This window comes from Leptonychotes weddellii, chromosome 9, assembly GCF_054177405.1.
Source record: "Leptonychotes weddellii isolate Sample4059 chromosome 9, ASM5417740v2, whole genome shotgun sequence".
NCBI classification, from domain to species: domain Eukaryota; kingdom Metazoa; phylum Chordata; class Mammalia; order Carnivora; family Phocidae; genus Leptonychotes; species Leptonychotes weddellii.
The window spans coordinates 11966278-11980871 of NC_138377.1; the positions used below are offsets into that span (position 1 = coordinate 11966278).

Sequence of the window (14594 nt, forward strand, 5' to 3'; positions counted from 1 at the left end):
TCTGCAGGCCCACAGGCCCAGCAAGGTTAACAGAAAGAGGTACTGAATGTGTATTTGCAAGTGGCAAAAGAGGAGTAAAAGAGTGAATGATTTAACCCATTCCCTACCCATCTCCCCTCTGGTAACCATTAGTTTGTTCTCTACAGTTAAGAATCTGTTTCTTGGTTTGTCTCCCCCCGCCTTTGTTCATGCTTAAGATTCTCTCTCCCACCGCTCCCACATGCGAGCGTGCGCTCTCTTTAAAAAAAAAAAAAGGGCAAAAAGCACTGAAGCTTTAAAGTGCTATACCCCAACAACCCAACAAAGCCTGGCACAGAATGGATGCTCTGTGAACACTTGATCAGTGAACCAAGAGGCAGGACACCCAGAGGCTGAGAAAAAGCAGCACCACAGCACTCACTGGCAGCCCACAGCTGTCAGAGCTTGCTCAGCAAGGGCCACAAATGATTGCTATGGCAGAACTAAAACCTATACAGGTTGGGAGAGCAATGGCAATGCAATGGGTAGGAAGACACAGTACTCCGAAGGGCAGGGAAAGAGGAGCCAGGGGAAGGCCTGGCACAACAGCGCTAAAGGATGTCAGTGGGGAAGAGGGAAGACTTGGCAAGTACTTAAGGAAATGGGGGCTGCAGGAAGTTTCTGAGCTTTGTGTTTTTTCTCACAACCTTAGGATGAGGTGGGTAAGAGAAATGAAGATTAAGATTTAGTGTCTAAGGGGCACCTGGGTGGCTCAGTCATCTGCTGATCCCAAAGCAGAAGGACAAGAGGGCTACACCAACTAGAATACAAGTTCCTTGTGGGCAGGAATCATGCCTGCCTTGTTCGCCATCCATAACCGAAGCCTAGAGCTGTGCCTAGCACACACGTATGAAATACTCCCGCTAGACTATGTGGGTTGCAATCCTAGCTCTACCGCCTTACCAACTGGGCCACTTTCACATCTCTAAAATGGGAACATTACTATGTAGCTCCTAATTAAGAGGATCAAATAAGTTAGAATAAAAAAAAGCACTTGGTGAACACAGCAGAACGCATAAACTTGTTGAATCACTGTTGTACACTTGAAACTAATTTAACATTGTGTATCTACTAAAAAAAAAATCAAAAACAAAAACAAAAACCACTTGGTCAGCATATAGTAAGCATCATGAAAAGTATCTGGTATTATAATGGGTTTTCTCTGGGGGCTAGAACCTGGTGAAGGACTCCCAAATAGAACCTCATCTCAAGCCACAGGTATACTTCATGACTAGCACTACAAGTGTACAAAGGGTCTAGAGGCCCTAGGTGAGGGGGGCTCAGGGTTTTTTCCCCATCAAGGATAATGCTCCATCAGACAAGCTCCCATGAGCATGAAAAGGGGCTTGGTCTTGGTCTACTTGTAGCAGAATGCAAGAAAGTAAGGGTGGGGATAGGACCTCCATCTCTAATGCATAAAGGAAGTCATCTGTAGACTTTGGTACTGATACCATTATTTTTGAGAAAGTACATGAGGCAAACCAACTAACCCCAATACCTTAGAGCCACAGTGCCAGGCAACCAAGTCTACCCAGTGACATCTACCAATATTTTTTTGTGTGACCCAATTTGATTTTCACTGCAGGAAAAAAAAAAAAAATCAGACAGAGGAAAAAAGACTGTTTCAGAGCCAAAGGAACAGACATTAGAGAAGTATGTGCACGGTAATGCTGAAAATCAGAGCAGAGTACCAGGTCATATGTTTCCTCAAAAAGCCATGGTGGTTTTAATAGTTAAGCATTTGTCTCGTTTTCCCCTAAAGTGGCAGTACCAACATTTCTGCTTCTCCCCAACTATCCGGCAATGCCTGTCAGTTGCTAGGCAACTGTAACTGCCAATGCTTTATGCCCACCCACAATGCACAGCTTTCCTAATTGTGCTCACTGGGTTTGCCAATTACTCCTTGGAATTATCTTTATAGCCAAAGCTGCTTCTTCAAGTTTGTCTTCTTGCCTGCTTGGTCCTGTGGTAAAAGTCAAACACTGTATTTGTCATCATGTCCCAGTAATTTCAAGAACAGGCTGCCCATCAAATACAGGATGATTTCATGGTAGGATCAAAAACTATAAATAGCTTGAAATAAAAGCAACCAGACAAAAGAGAAAATTGCCAGCCAACATAACATCTTAAGTTCAAGCGTAAGTGCAAGTTTTAAGTTTCTTTGAATAATATACTTCTGGCTGAATGTACTCGTCTTGATTTCATAGAATTTTGACCAATTTGTCAATTAATCACATATTGAACTTAGAAAAGGCTTTAACTATGGACAAATCTTTAGGTCACATATCTTATGAACAAAACAAAGGCTTTTCAAGCAGCTTTCTTGAATCCTAAAAGGACTAGTGAACATAAGCTTAACACATGGTTGTTAACAGCCACTAAAATCAAGCAGTTAAATGTTCAATACATCACACAGTGGGGTAGGTAACTTCTACATGTCATGTATTTTCCATCATCCTCACAACATTCCACAAAAGAGATAAAACCCAGATTATAAAGGGCATTCCCAAAATTTACGTGGCAGGCTAGTAAGTGGCAATTGCAAATTAGAATGTGGATCTTTGGACTCCATCTCAGTGTTATTTCTTCCATAGTCCACCGCCTGATGGGGTAATATCACCCACCCTCTGAGGTACCTTGGTTTGATGGGTCATGGGGTTAAAAGCTATTCAACCCAAGCAACCCATTAGTAGTAGTAGTTTGAGGTTGAGGAGCAGGATAGCTGGGGAATGGGAAGACAAACTTTTTCCATCTACCCTTTTCCTGTTATGTTTATATATTATTACCTATTGGAACATTTTGTGAAGGGCTCTCATTCAAGTATGTTTAGGTTACTAACGATATGCTGTGCAGAGTTAGATGCGGAGGATCTAAAGATGAGTAAAACCTGGCACCTGTTCTCAAGCAGTTCATATTGTACTGAGGGAAAGGAACCCAGAAATAACCAAGAAGGAACATGTAAAAAAAAAATCAAGCAAAAAGTGCTACAAAAACACAATGGGGAAAACAATGAATTATGTCTGAGCTAGAAAAATTTTCAAAGGGGAACACTTGAAATAGACCTTAAGGATAAGCATAATCATTCCGGACAGTACAAAAAGAAAAATAAACTTAGAATCTGAGAAACAGTGAGCAAATGAATGGTAGCTGCATTATAGGGAATATCCTTCACCCATTTCAAAAATTTCTGGGCCGCTATAGACCAGGCACTGTGCTAGACACAGTATTTGCTGGTTTGAAAACACAAGACATTATACAAAAGTTACCAACAGGATGAACAGGATGAATCTTTCAGAGGAAAGTGTAGGAATTACAAACTCATTTTTTCTTAAAGTAGAATACTTCTAAAGCATACAGTCCAATAAAGTAGAGACTTCATTAAAAATGGTTTCAGTGCAGATATTAGAATCCTCGGTGATATGACAACTATATAGTAAAACCTAACCCAGGATCTATGCAAAAGACTTCCAGTCAGAACCCCAATCACAACACATAATGAAAGAGGATATTAAAACTTTGTGATTCACGTATATTTAGAAGGATAAATCATGGAAGATGAAAACTAGTAAAGCTAGCATTTTTGTAAGATTTCAATCCCTGATCTTCAGTAGACACAGTTATCAAATGTCAGTGGAGTAAAATTAAGTCCCCATGACCAGAATGCCAATGTTCTCTACTTATAACGGTGGAGAAACGACAGGTAGTAAGATATTATGGATACGCAGGGAGCAACACGTGAAGGACACTTCTAAGGTGATAAGGGTTTTTTTCAGATTAGGAAATTAAATCTTTTGGGATTCTACTTATCTTTCACAAGATTTACTTTTAACAACTCTACATATGCTGGTCAATGTGGTTCTCCAAAGTAATCACACTGCAGGGTTACTCTTTCAATCCAATAAAGCAGCCTGTGGCTCAAGATAATTACAGAATTTCCCTTCTCAAATAGCCTTTGGTTGCTAAGGTTCAGTCTTTTGAGTATGTTCAAGGGTAGTTTTGCCTAACTATGAAAAATAAACCTCAATTTGAGAACAGTAAGAAATTATTTCAAGTCAAAGCTGGGGAGGGATCTAACTGGGTAATAAATACCAATGAATCCTATGGAAGGCAGAATTGGAAGATGGCCCCCAGGATTAACACCCTTGCTTCCGATGTAGACATCTGGTATAAAGCTCTTTCTTTGAGCATGGGCAAAATTGTGAATATGATGGGATTTCATTCCTGTGATCAGGTTATCAATAAACTGAGTTTATCAAAAAGTTTAGGATGACCATGGGTGAGCCTGACTTTATCAGGTGAAGCCTTAGAAGAGGAAGGGGGAGGTCCTTTCTGAGAACAGATTTGCACTCAACGTGACCATTCTCCCCGTGAAACCAGTTCCCTTTCCCGATTTCTGCTGGATGGCAATTACCACTCCCATCTCCCACCACACCCCAAATGCAGGAGTCACATGTGAAGCATCTCCCACATTCAGTTCTGCACAAGGTCTAGACAGCACTTGCATGACCACAGCCCCAATCCTGCACATTACTAGCTTCCTTGTTAACAAATCCTTACTGAGCGCCCCTACGTGCCAGGTGCAGGGGCGTGTCAGCCAAAACATGGACTTCACTCCAAGTCTGGAGGGGCAGCCAATGGTTACACAGGCAACCACACCAAAAGGGAAAGAAAACGGACCCAGCAGGAGGCGCAGGACACGATGGAAGGCACTAGGCTAAGCAAGCAAGGAGAGGCTCCATCATGTTGGGTTGAGAACCGAAAGACAGTTAAGGCCTTGCTAGGTGAAAATCTACGTATGTAGAATACTCAAAATTGTTACAACTGCAATTAAATAATCTGTACATGTTGTTTGATAAAACCACTTTTGTTCTAACATAAACGCCTGGAGAGCAAGAACTGCACTTCTGCTTATCCTTCTATCCTTGTGCCTGGGGTTCACAGCTTTGCCCACAGTGGGCAGATACTTGCTGGGGGAATGGATGGAGTCCTCAGTTCTGCAGTCCTATTCCTCGCCTGTGGAAAGGACACAACTACCTCAGAGACTCCTGCAATGGCTGAACGAAACACAGGTAAAGTGCTAGAACTTTCTGCCACATGAAAGTGGCTGCTCAATGAAGGTCAAGTCTCTCTCTTGCTCCTTTCTTATCCCAAGGCAGAAATGACTTTTTAAAAGTCTCCTACCCAGGAACTGACATTTCACTGAAGATTCTCCAAGATGACTAAAAGTCTCAGGACAACCATTCAATTCCTTCAAGTGCCTGATGATGGATTCTGAGGTTTCCATACGAATTTACAGGCTGAGCTGCTACTGTGAAGTATTATTACCCTATACTTGTTATAGTCGTTTCATGTACTTAGGATGAAATATTACAAACATCATTACTTAGAATATTCAAAATTAAGCTTAAATAGGGAAGATAAGTGTCATCTGTTGAACATGTACCAGTTCCTGATGACAGCTGCTCTATGTAACTTGTTTCAAGCTTCTGAACAAAACTAACAGTTAAAGGTCATATCCTACTTTCAGAGAGAAGGAAACTGGTGCTTGGTGAAGTTTATTAATTCACAAATGTTAAGTGGGTCTTTGGATTTGGGTCTGTGTAACTCCAAACCCATGCTCTTCCCACCATCCTGACTGCCTTTCCTCAAGAGAGATTTGGGGGCATGTTCTATACAGATAGTACCCCGCCCCCCTTCACGTAGCCCGTATCCACCTGCTCTTTCCCCATGAACACTCACTTCTGTCTAAGAATTATGTCTGTCATAATCTCTCCATGCTTCCCAGCTGGCCTATGCACATCTACTCATTTCCAATGACCCACTCTCCATTCGGCAGCCCAGGTTATCTTTAAAAGACACATATCAGGGCGCCTGGGTGGCTCAGTTGGTTAAGCGACTGCCTTCGGCTCAGGTCATGATCCTGGAGTCCCTGGATCGAGTCCTGCGTGGGGCTCCCTGCTCGGCGGGGAGTCTGCTTCTCCCTCTGACCCTCCCCCCTCTCATGTGCTCTCAAATAAATAAATAAAATCTTAAAAATAAATAAAAGACACATATCAGATGTCATTCCACTGTTTAACTCTCATATGGTTTTCACAGCACTTAGAATAAAACTCTTATTCTGGCCTTCAAGGCCCTGTATGATCTGGCATGGCCTGTGCATGGCCACACTGGGCCACTCCAATGTTCCACCTACTCTACCAACTGAGGGCCTACCCCCTACCCCCACCTTTAGATCAACTCAGCCCAAATGTTACTTCCTAAAGCAGGCCTTCTCTGACCCCTCCAGACATGCTCCAACATCACCCCATTTTGTTGTTTCTAGCCCTCATCTGATACTTCATGCTGACTCATTTGTATACGGTCTGCCTCTCCCACCCCGCTCTAGCTAAAATAAAAGCTGTTAGGATAGGTTCTCTGTCACTCTTGTTCCTCACAGTGTAAGCAATGCCTAACACAGAGCAGCAACATGAAGTCTTGCTGGGCACATTGTTCATATTCTCAAGCATTTAGTGAAAATACAGCGTCTTGAGCTCCCTATGGCTTTACTAGTGTCCTTGAGTGCAACGATTGTGTCCCATTTAATTCTTGCTACCCAGAACTCCGACTTCTTGAAGGAAGAAATGGAAGCCATACTGTATCACCTTGTGTTCTTTCTGCCCGGCATACCGTTGGCATTCAAGAAATGCACTTTGAATATTATGGGGTACTTAAGAGAATGACTTGGTCCCAGATTTGCATGAGCTGATTACTGGTTACTGGGACAGAGTAAAGTCAAGTAAACACTGGCACACAAACTGAACAGGGAGGCTGTTTCAAAGGCACTCCAAAGCAAGGGTACTACTGTTACAAACAGCACCAGGCATCCCTTAATGGCTGTACATTTTGAAGATTTGAGAGCGAGCATGTGAGTGCGTGCGTGAGCAGGGGAGGGGCAGAGGGAGAGAGAAACTCTCCGGCAGACTCCCCACTGAGAGAGAAGCCCCACTTGGGGCCCAATCTCATGACCCTGAGATCATGACCTGAGCCAAAAATCAAAAGTCAGATGCTCAACTGACTGAGCCACCCAGGTGCCCCTGCTGTAAATTTTAAACTGGGCCTTTGAGGAAACAGAATTAGGACTCTTGGGGAGAGAGGGGGCAGCATGTTAGGCAAATGAGTATCATAAGCAGAGGCACTGCAGTGGAGTGAGCAAACATGATGCGGGAGCAGAGCAGAGACAGCCCTGCCTGGAACACAGTGTTTCAAAGGCTCAATGGATACGTGTGCACAAGGAGTGGTTTTATAAAAACGCTTTCATTCTAATGGCTGAGAAGGTAATACACAGTGGTCGTCCTAGACTGTCACTAGTAACTCTTGTACCTGTATTACAATTTTACTTCCACTTCTAGTTCTTTCATTGTACTTTATCAATTTATCGCAGTGAACTTGTTAACTGTGGACTTCTTTCAGCCTGTGGGTCCTGTCACTGAGCGTGGCACCTCATCCTTACAGCTGCTGTGCAGATAAGGGATCTCTTCTCTGCCAGAAGAGAAAAGACAATGACGTAGGAGCTACAAGCTCCAACGGTGGTACCTGCGTAAGTGCTTGGAGGATCTGGAGGAGAGAGAAGTCAGGAGGCTGGCGGAGTCTCCAAGGGTGGACACCAGACCGGAGACAACTCTTATGAGGTGGGCAGCACTTGGAACGGCAGTGAGAGAAGACAAAGGCACCAGGAGAGGGCTGCTGGCAGGGTGATTACTGGGGCATAACTGGGGCATAGGAAGCTGCTTCTGGCAGTTCGTGTTGGAGAACACAGCATAGGAAAGGTGCAAATGGTATGGTTAGGGTCACAATGCCAAGGAGCGCTCTGGATTTTAGCATATAGGAAGTGGGGGGAAACTGAACATAGGACAGGGAGAAAAATTCATGTTTCTGAAAGATGGTCTTCGACAACTAGGAAAAGGAAAGGTGGCCTGGGAAGTGGACCATGTGTGTGATGGCCCGCAGAGAGGCAATCACTTGACAAGTCCAGGTAGAATCTGACTCGGTAATTTCAGAGATCAGAAAAGTAAAGTCTGAGACATTGTAAGAATGAACAGCTTTGGGGCGCCTGGGTGGCTCAGTCGTTAAGCACCTGCCTTCGGCTCAGGTCATGGTCCCAGGGTCCTGGGATCGAGCCCCGCATCGGGCTCCCTGCTCCGCGGGAAGCCTGCTTCTCCCTCTCCCACTCCCCCTGCTTGTGTTCCCGCTCTCGCTGTGTCTCTGTCAAATGAATAAATAAAATCTTTAAAAAAAAAAAAAAAAGAATGAACAACTTTGATTATCCTATCCAAAGCATCCACATGCCCACGTCAAGCACAGAATCGATCTCTTCTTATTTTAATTACTTCTATATCTGGCTTCTGACATCAGAGATAAGATTTAGGTAGTGCCTTTAAGATTCTTATGTTTTGTTTTTTCAGATTTTATTTGTCAGAGACAGAGATAACATGGGCAAGCGCCCACGCACAAGCAGGGAAAAGTGGCAGGCAGAGGGAGAAGGAGGCTCCCTGTTGAGCTAGGAGCCCGATGCGGGGCTCTATCCCAGGACCCTGGGATTATGACCTGAGCCGAAGGCTGATGCTTAACCGGCTGAGCCACCCAGGCGTCCTGATGTTTATGTTTTTTATCCCAAGTGCCCTGCATTCACAAGAGGAAGGACCTCAGTAAATGCTGCAGAATGCTCAAAGGAAGGAATAGCAAGAGGACAGCTGGGCTGTAAGCCTGAGGATAGAAGAGTGGGCAGGTGCCACCAGGGCCAAAATGGACGTTGGGAAGGAAATATCCTTCTAGGTAAGAGCTCAGTTTGGGATGTTCTAACTTTGAGAGAAGGTGGCAAACCAAGACACAAAAAAAAAAGAAAAAAAAAAAAGGGAGTTCCTGGTAGATGTCACTTATATTTCAGATCTACATTTTTCCTTATTGTAGAAGGGCTGAGAGTGGGCTCTAAGTATTTCCTAAATTACTACTTCAGTTATGTCAGATATTCTTTAATACTGGGATGCTATGTTTTTTTTTTTCCATACCACAATCAAAGTAAAGTGATGCAGTTTCTTTTGACCCGTCTTCACAGAAAATAGGTACACTATCGGCTGTTAAGAGTGGCATCAGAAAGTTGAGGTGAAGAGTGCCAGCTGTGGAGCCAAATTCCGTGGGTTCAAATCCTGCTTCCACAACTCACTACTGTGTCACTGTGGGCAGCCTACTTAACCATTCTCCGAGTCCCTGTGGGGCAGTTGTGAAAATTAAATGAACAAAAAGTGCTTAGAACAGTGTCTGTTACGTTGAAATCACCGAGTAATTGTTGTACCTTTTTATATACCTGATAAGTTGATAGTTTTTAGCCTAGGTATTTCAGAATAAAATTAGAAGCCACAAATCCATGACAAGTTTCAAATTCTTAACAAATTAACTTCCAAGTCAGAATTTAGTAATAGCCAGTCAATATGAAAGCAGTCATTCACATAACACAAAACCAACAAATATTAAATGAATAAATAGACAGTGAATGCTTTCTGCACTTAACATAATGGTGCCCTAGCTTAAGAAAATCCATTCTGAAGGTGTAGGAATCTCTTTTCTTTCATCTAACTGCAGATTCACTCAGATGTTCCCTGAAAACCCCATGTACTTTTCCAGCTCTGCGGCCTCTGCGTCCCCTTCCTCTGCTTAGAGCCACCTTCCAGTCATCTGGTTTATTTACTCTTAGGCATGCTTCCGGGCCTACCTGAGATACCATTGCCCTAGCTTTAGTGCATCTCTGACCCACCCTGACCCCACCCCAACCAGATAATACATTTGTAAAGGTGCATTCACCAGATCCTTACACAGGTAAACAACTAGTATACAGTGTCCCATTTCTTCTTGCAGCCTCTGCGTGGCATGGGTCACGTCTTGCTTTGTATTCCCAGAGCTCAACGAATGCCATCATTATACTCGACTACAAAAACTTTGCCTTTAGACAAGGATTATTGTTAATCTCAACCTCCCTTCATACCCCTAAAACAGGATCAGTAAATACCCAACTTGAGTGAAGTACATCCATCTTTTCACTCTACTCTGAGGAAAACAATTCCCAAATAAACAGTAAATTCAACTTGTCCAATGATGTAGAAAGAGACTCAAGGCTACATTTCTCTAGGCAACAGTTTTCCCAGCAGGATAACATAATGCTAGACAAGACCACTTTTACCAAATAACTGACATATTTCTCTATATGGCTTTTCCTACATTGGTTAAAATCCTATCTGATTTTTCTCGAAGTTGGAAGGATAGCCTTCAAGTTCAATTCAACCTTCATGCAAAGTGGCATGATTGCAGGAAGAACCTCGACTACTCCAAAAAAAAAAAAATGAATATATACTGGGTAGAGCCCTAGAACATGACCCATACTGTTAGAGAATTCTGTCACACCAGATTGAGAAAAATGTCTAATTTAAGGTATTCGACACAAAACAAAATAACATTCATGTAAATAAACACAAAACATTCAGCCCTTGGGACGAATGATGGCCCACTACTCAAGTATATATATCCAAAAGTAGCATTTTAGAATTGCAAGCAGGTAGGTAATTCACCTAGTCTTACGGACTCATCATCAGGGTATGCAGGAAGTGACTGTCACACAGCATCACGATGGGGCAGAAGCAATATAAAAAGCCAGGCTTTTAATACTGCAACTTAGTAACATGGTTTCCTTTTTTACTACTTGCAACTTAATAATGTGGCTTAACAGACAATTATTGAACAGATGAGCTGACGCTGAAATGTAGTCTCTGAAAATCCAATTCCTTTGGATTATGTTCAAGGGTCCGTAATATATCCAAATTTATGTTCTTGTTGGTTAGCTTTGATTTCTCATCACTAAGTCAGGAATATTTAAATAATTTAGCTTAGGGAACGTGGGTGGCTCAGTTGGTTAAGCGTCTGCCTTCGGGTCAGGTCATGATCCCAGGGTCCTGGGATCGAGCCCTGCATTGGGTTCCCTGCTCGGCTGGGAGCCTGCTTCTCCCTCTGCCTGCTGCTCCCCCTGCTTGTGCTCTCTCTCTGACAAATAAATAAAATCTGGAAAAAAAAAAAAATTTAGCTTAAAGTGTGAAAACTGGGAGAGGGATTAACAACAATCCCACACTTACCAAGGCAACTAGGGACTGAACTTGCCCGAGGACGAGGCCACATACATTTTAGAGGTTTCTCTTCTCCCTGGCACTACCTGTCTCAGGCAATGACTTCTCTACCCAGGCAATCTCTAATTCAGGTCTTCACACCCAGGAAACCTACTTCAGAAGCCAAAGTTTCTCTTCTTTAAAGACACACAGCAAAGAAATGTGTACCAATTCCCCTGGCCATCCTTCAGTCTTGACAGTGAAGCCTGAACTAGCATAATCACAGCTGTCGTGTCCTGCGGTCTGTATGTCAGATGCACGGAGCCTCGAGCAGCTCATTTAACTCTCACAACAACCCCAAAAGGCAGCCACTGCTTTTCCCATTTTAAAGAATAGGAAACAGACTCAGATTAAATACATTTCGCAAGTTCACAGAGCTAATAAATGACAGAAGAGCATCTTAAATCTTCAGTACTCAAATGTATATTTTTCCATTATACTATGGTGCCTCAAAAACTTTGCAGAAGCCCACTGTTGCATCTGATGTATACCACTAACACTATTCAGCTCACAGTTCCTTACCCTGAGCCAGGTAAAAAGTGTTACCACTAATTTCCATAAGCTAGGGAAGGGACTTGGTTTTGCTTTCTAATTGGCTTTTTTAAGAGTTGCTTCATGAGTTTAAATTTTTGTTTCAAAGTTTTTTCATTACTCTGTCATACCTTAATTATTAATGACATTAATTGTCTTATTAAATCATTAAGAGATGCCTAATGGCCTTTGGGCAGACTAGGAGTTAGAACTAAAGTTCTAGTCCAGTTCTCTTTTTCCAAGAGCACAGCAATCTATCTTGATATAAAAACAGACACAAGGATGCTTAGTAGGTAAGGCATTTCCTTTAAGGGGTAATGAAAATTCTGAAATTATAGTGATTGTTGCACAATTCTGTGAGTATACTAAATCATTGAATTGCAGACTAAATAGGTCAATCTTAAAGTGTTAATTATTTAATAAAGATGTTAAAAAAAACACTTAAGAGACTTGATCAGTCAAATGTTAATTACCTAAGAGAAAGTAATTAAGGAATACTAATTTTACCATATCATTTTTGTTCTGTATTTACCCCAAATGTTAACTTGCCTAATTCCTACTATTGAAGTATTAAGTTTAACAAGAGTAAATGCAGACTTTATGAAGACCTCATAAATATCAAGACTCATAAAATCAGGCAATGATAACAGGCACTAGAAAGGGGTAAGTAATAAGCCTCTTAAATAAGGATCAGAAGACATACACACTCTGAAAACTAAATGACAATTTACAAAACCATTTTTTGGAAACCCATTCGGTATTCAGAGCAGGAGTTACAAACCAAGACTATAAGGACTACTTACCTTGTGACAAGGAACCAAGCAATCTGACTGAAGTCTGGAGAGGGTCTCATATATGTTTTAATATGTGGCATAGCATTGCTGCGGCCAGATGTGTCAGCCGACCATTTGCTAGTGACAGGAAAGACCCATTACCAGTAAGAAAATATAAACCTGTCATAATCCTAGTATTAGGAAACTTCATGAAAAGCAAAATCCTATAATCTAAACAGTGGGTACACAGTTCTCTGATGGGACCTCTAATATTTTATTAAACTCTGTTTGAGAGCAGTATAATAAAACACTAACCCTTTGGTATCTAGCCTTACCGTTTTTTGTTTTTTTTTTTTTTGCCAGTAAGACATGTATATATTCATGTCTATTACTTCTGTTGTGTTTTCAACTGCATATGTGCATGTCTTGTCTCCTACGTGGACTATGAGCTCCTTAAAAGGAGGAATCATGCTCCCACAGTGCATTACCAAGTACGGGCTCAGGAAGTTTGTTGAAAAAAAGTACAAAATGGGGAAAAATGCCAACAGGATGAATATTAAAACAATGTTAAAAAGCAGGAGGATGGGGCACCTGGGTGGCTCAGTGGGTTAAGTGTCTGCCTTCAGCTCAAGTCATGATCTCAGGGTCCTGGGATCGAGTCCTGCATTGGGATCCCTGCTCAGCAGGGAGCGTGCTTCTCCCTCTCCCTCTGCTGCTCCCCCTGCTTTTGTGTTCTCTGTGTCAAATAAAATCTTAAAAAAAAAAAAAAGAGGATAATTTGGAAACACTTCAGTCCAAGGCTAACATTTACCTGTCAGTATTGCAGGACTGAGGTTCTGTAGGAAGAGAGGGCCTACCATCATGAGGCAACAATCCTTTCTTGCAAAAAGGCTGAGACCAGAATTAGGATTATGTAGATTGTTCCTTCAATCATTAAATTCACTTGAATGACTCGTGAAAGGAGCTCATCAATATAAAGAAATGTTCTCTGTAAGGAATAACCTCCCAACGGGGGCCCACAGGGACACACGGACGGGCCCACAAGGACACAGTGAATTAGCCTGCAAGCTACTGAGATGCAATCTGCCTTTGTTTCCAGCCGCCAAGTGTAACACATGCCTGAAGCAAGCAGGAAACTGCACTGGCCTAGAACAGTCAGAGTGTGCCCACTGGAACAAGAGGAGGATGAAAGACAATCCCTTCACCTGCCCATTCAACCATTTACTGAGCCCTTAAAACAAACCAAATACGATCCCATGTCCTGGACAAAGAGTGGTGTGGACTCCACCCACGGCAAGCTTGCAGTCATACAGTACGTGCATGTACATGTGCAGACAGAAGAATTATAATCTGGAAATATAAGCTAAAATGTTGCTGAATCACTATGTCGTACACCTGAAACTAATGTAAGACGGTGTGTCAATTATACTCAAGTAACATTTTTTAAAAATGCTCCTTACATAAATTCTAAATTACCCATCATCATCTTCATTTTTTTTCTTTGAGGGCCAATATTTAATACAAACCTCACAGATCAGTTTTATCCTTTGGTATTAAAAACCTATTTCAAATAATGTTCAAAACCTTGTTTTAAGTTATTTCTATCACTAACATATGCAGATGAAAAAATACAGCTGTATTATGTAAGGTTCTTTTTTAAAAGAACACACTGACATAAATAACATTCATATTTCTGAAGAAGCAATAGCAGCATTCTAAACCAATTACTTACTGAAAATAGGAATGGAGCCAGTTCTGTTTTTCAGCTGTCTGGATGCTATAGGGAAGAGAACCCCCAGCTTTTAAAAGAAGAAAACAAGTATTACAGAAAATAATTTTAGGATCCTTCATTAAGAATCTACAGTAAACACTGAAAAAACAAAACCACTTCCTATTTCATCTTATGGAAAGAAAGAAAAGGTCTACACTTGTATTAGGTATGTTCCCTCAGTGGGGTTTCCTTTCTGAGGGATACATGTTAAATGGTAAATGTTTACAATCTGAAAAGAAAGAGGTATTAATCACTTGGGGGTGGTAATTTAAACATTAATAACAGCACAGATTCGAAGTATCTGAAAAACTACCTGAA

The 14594-nt window shown here is 41.9% G+C and overlaps 1 protein-coding gene across 1 annotated transcript in view; it reads right to left on the reverse strand.

Moving 5' to 3' along the window:
• TDP1 (tyrosyl-DNA phosphodiesterase 1) overlaps positions 1–14594 on the reverse strand; it is a 70212-nt gene that overhangs the window by 27122 nt on the left and 28496 nt on the right. Inside the window, exons 12-14 of the mRNA XM_081829740.1 lie at positions 14238–14304; positions 12536–12643; positions 10986–11100 (exon numbers count right to left, since the gene is read on the reverse strand). Coding sequence (XP_081685866.1) covers positions 10986–11100; positions 12536–12643; positions 14238–14304 — 290 coding nt within the window. The remainder of the gene's footprint in view (positions 1–10985; positions 11101–12535; positions 12644–14237; positions 14305–14594) is intronic.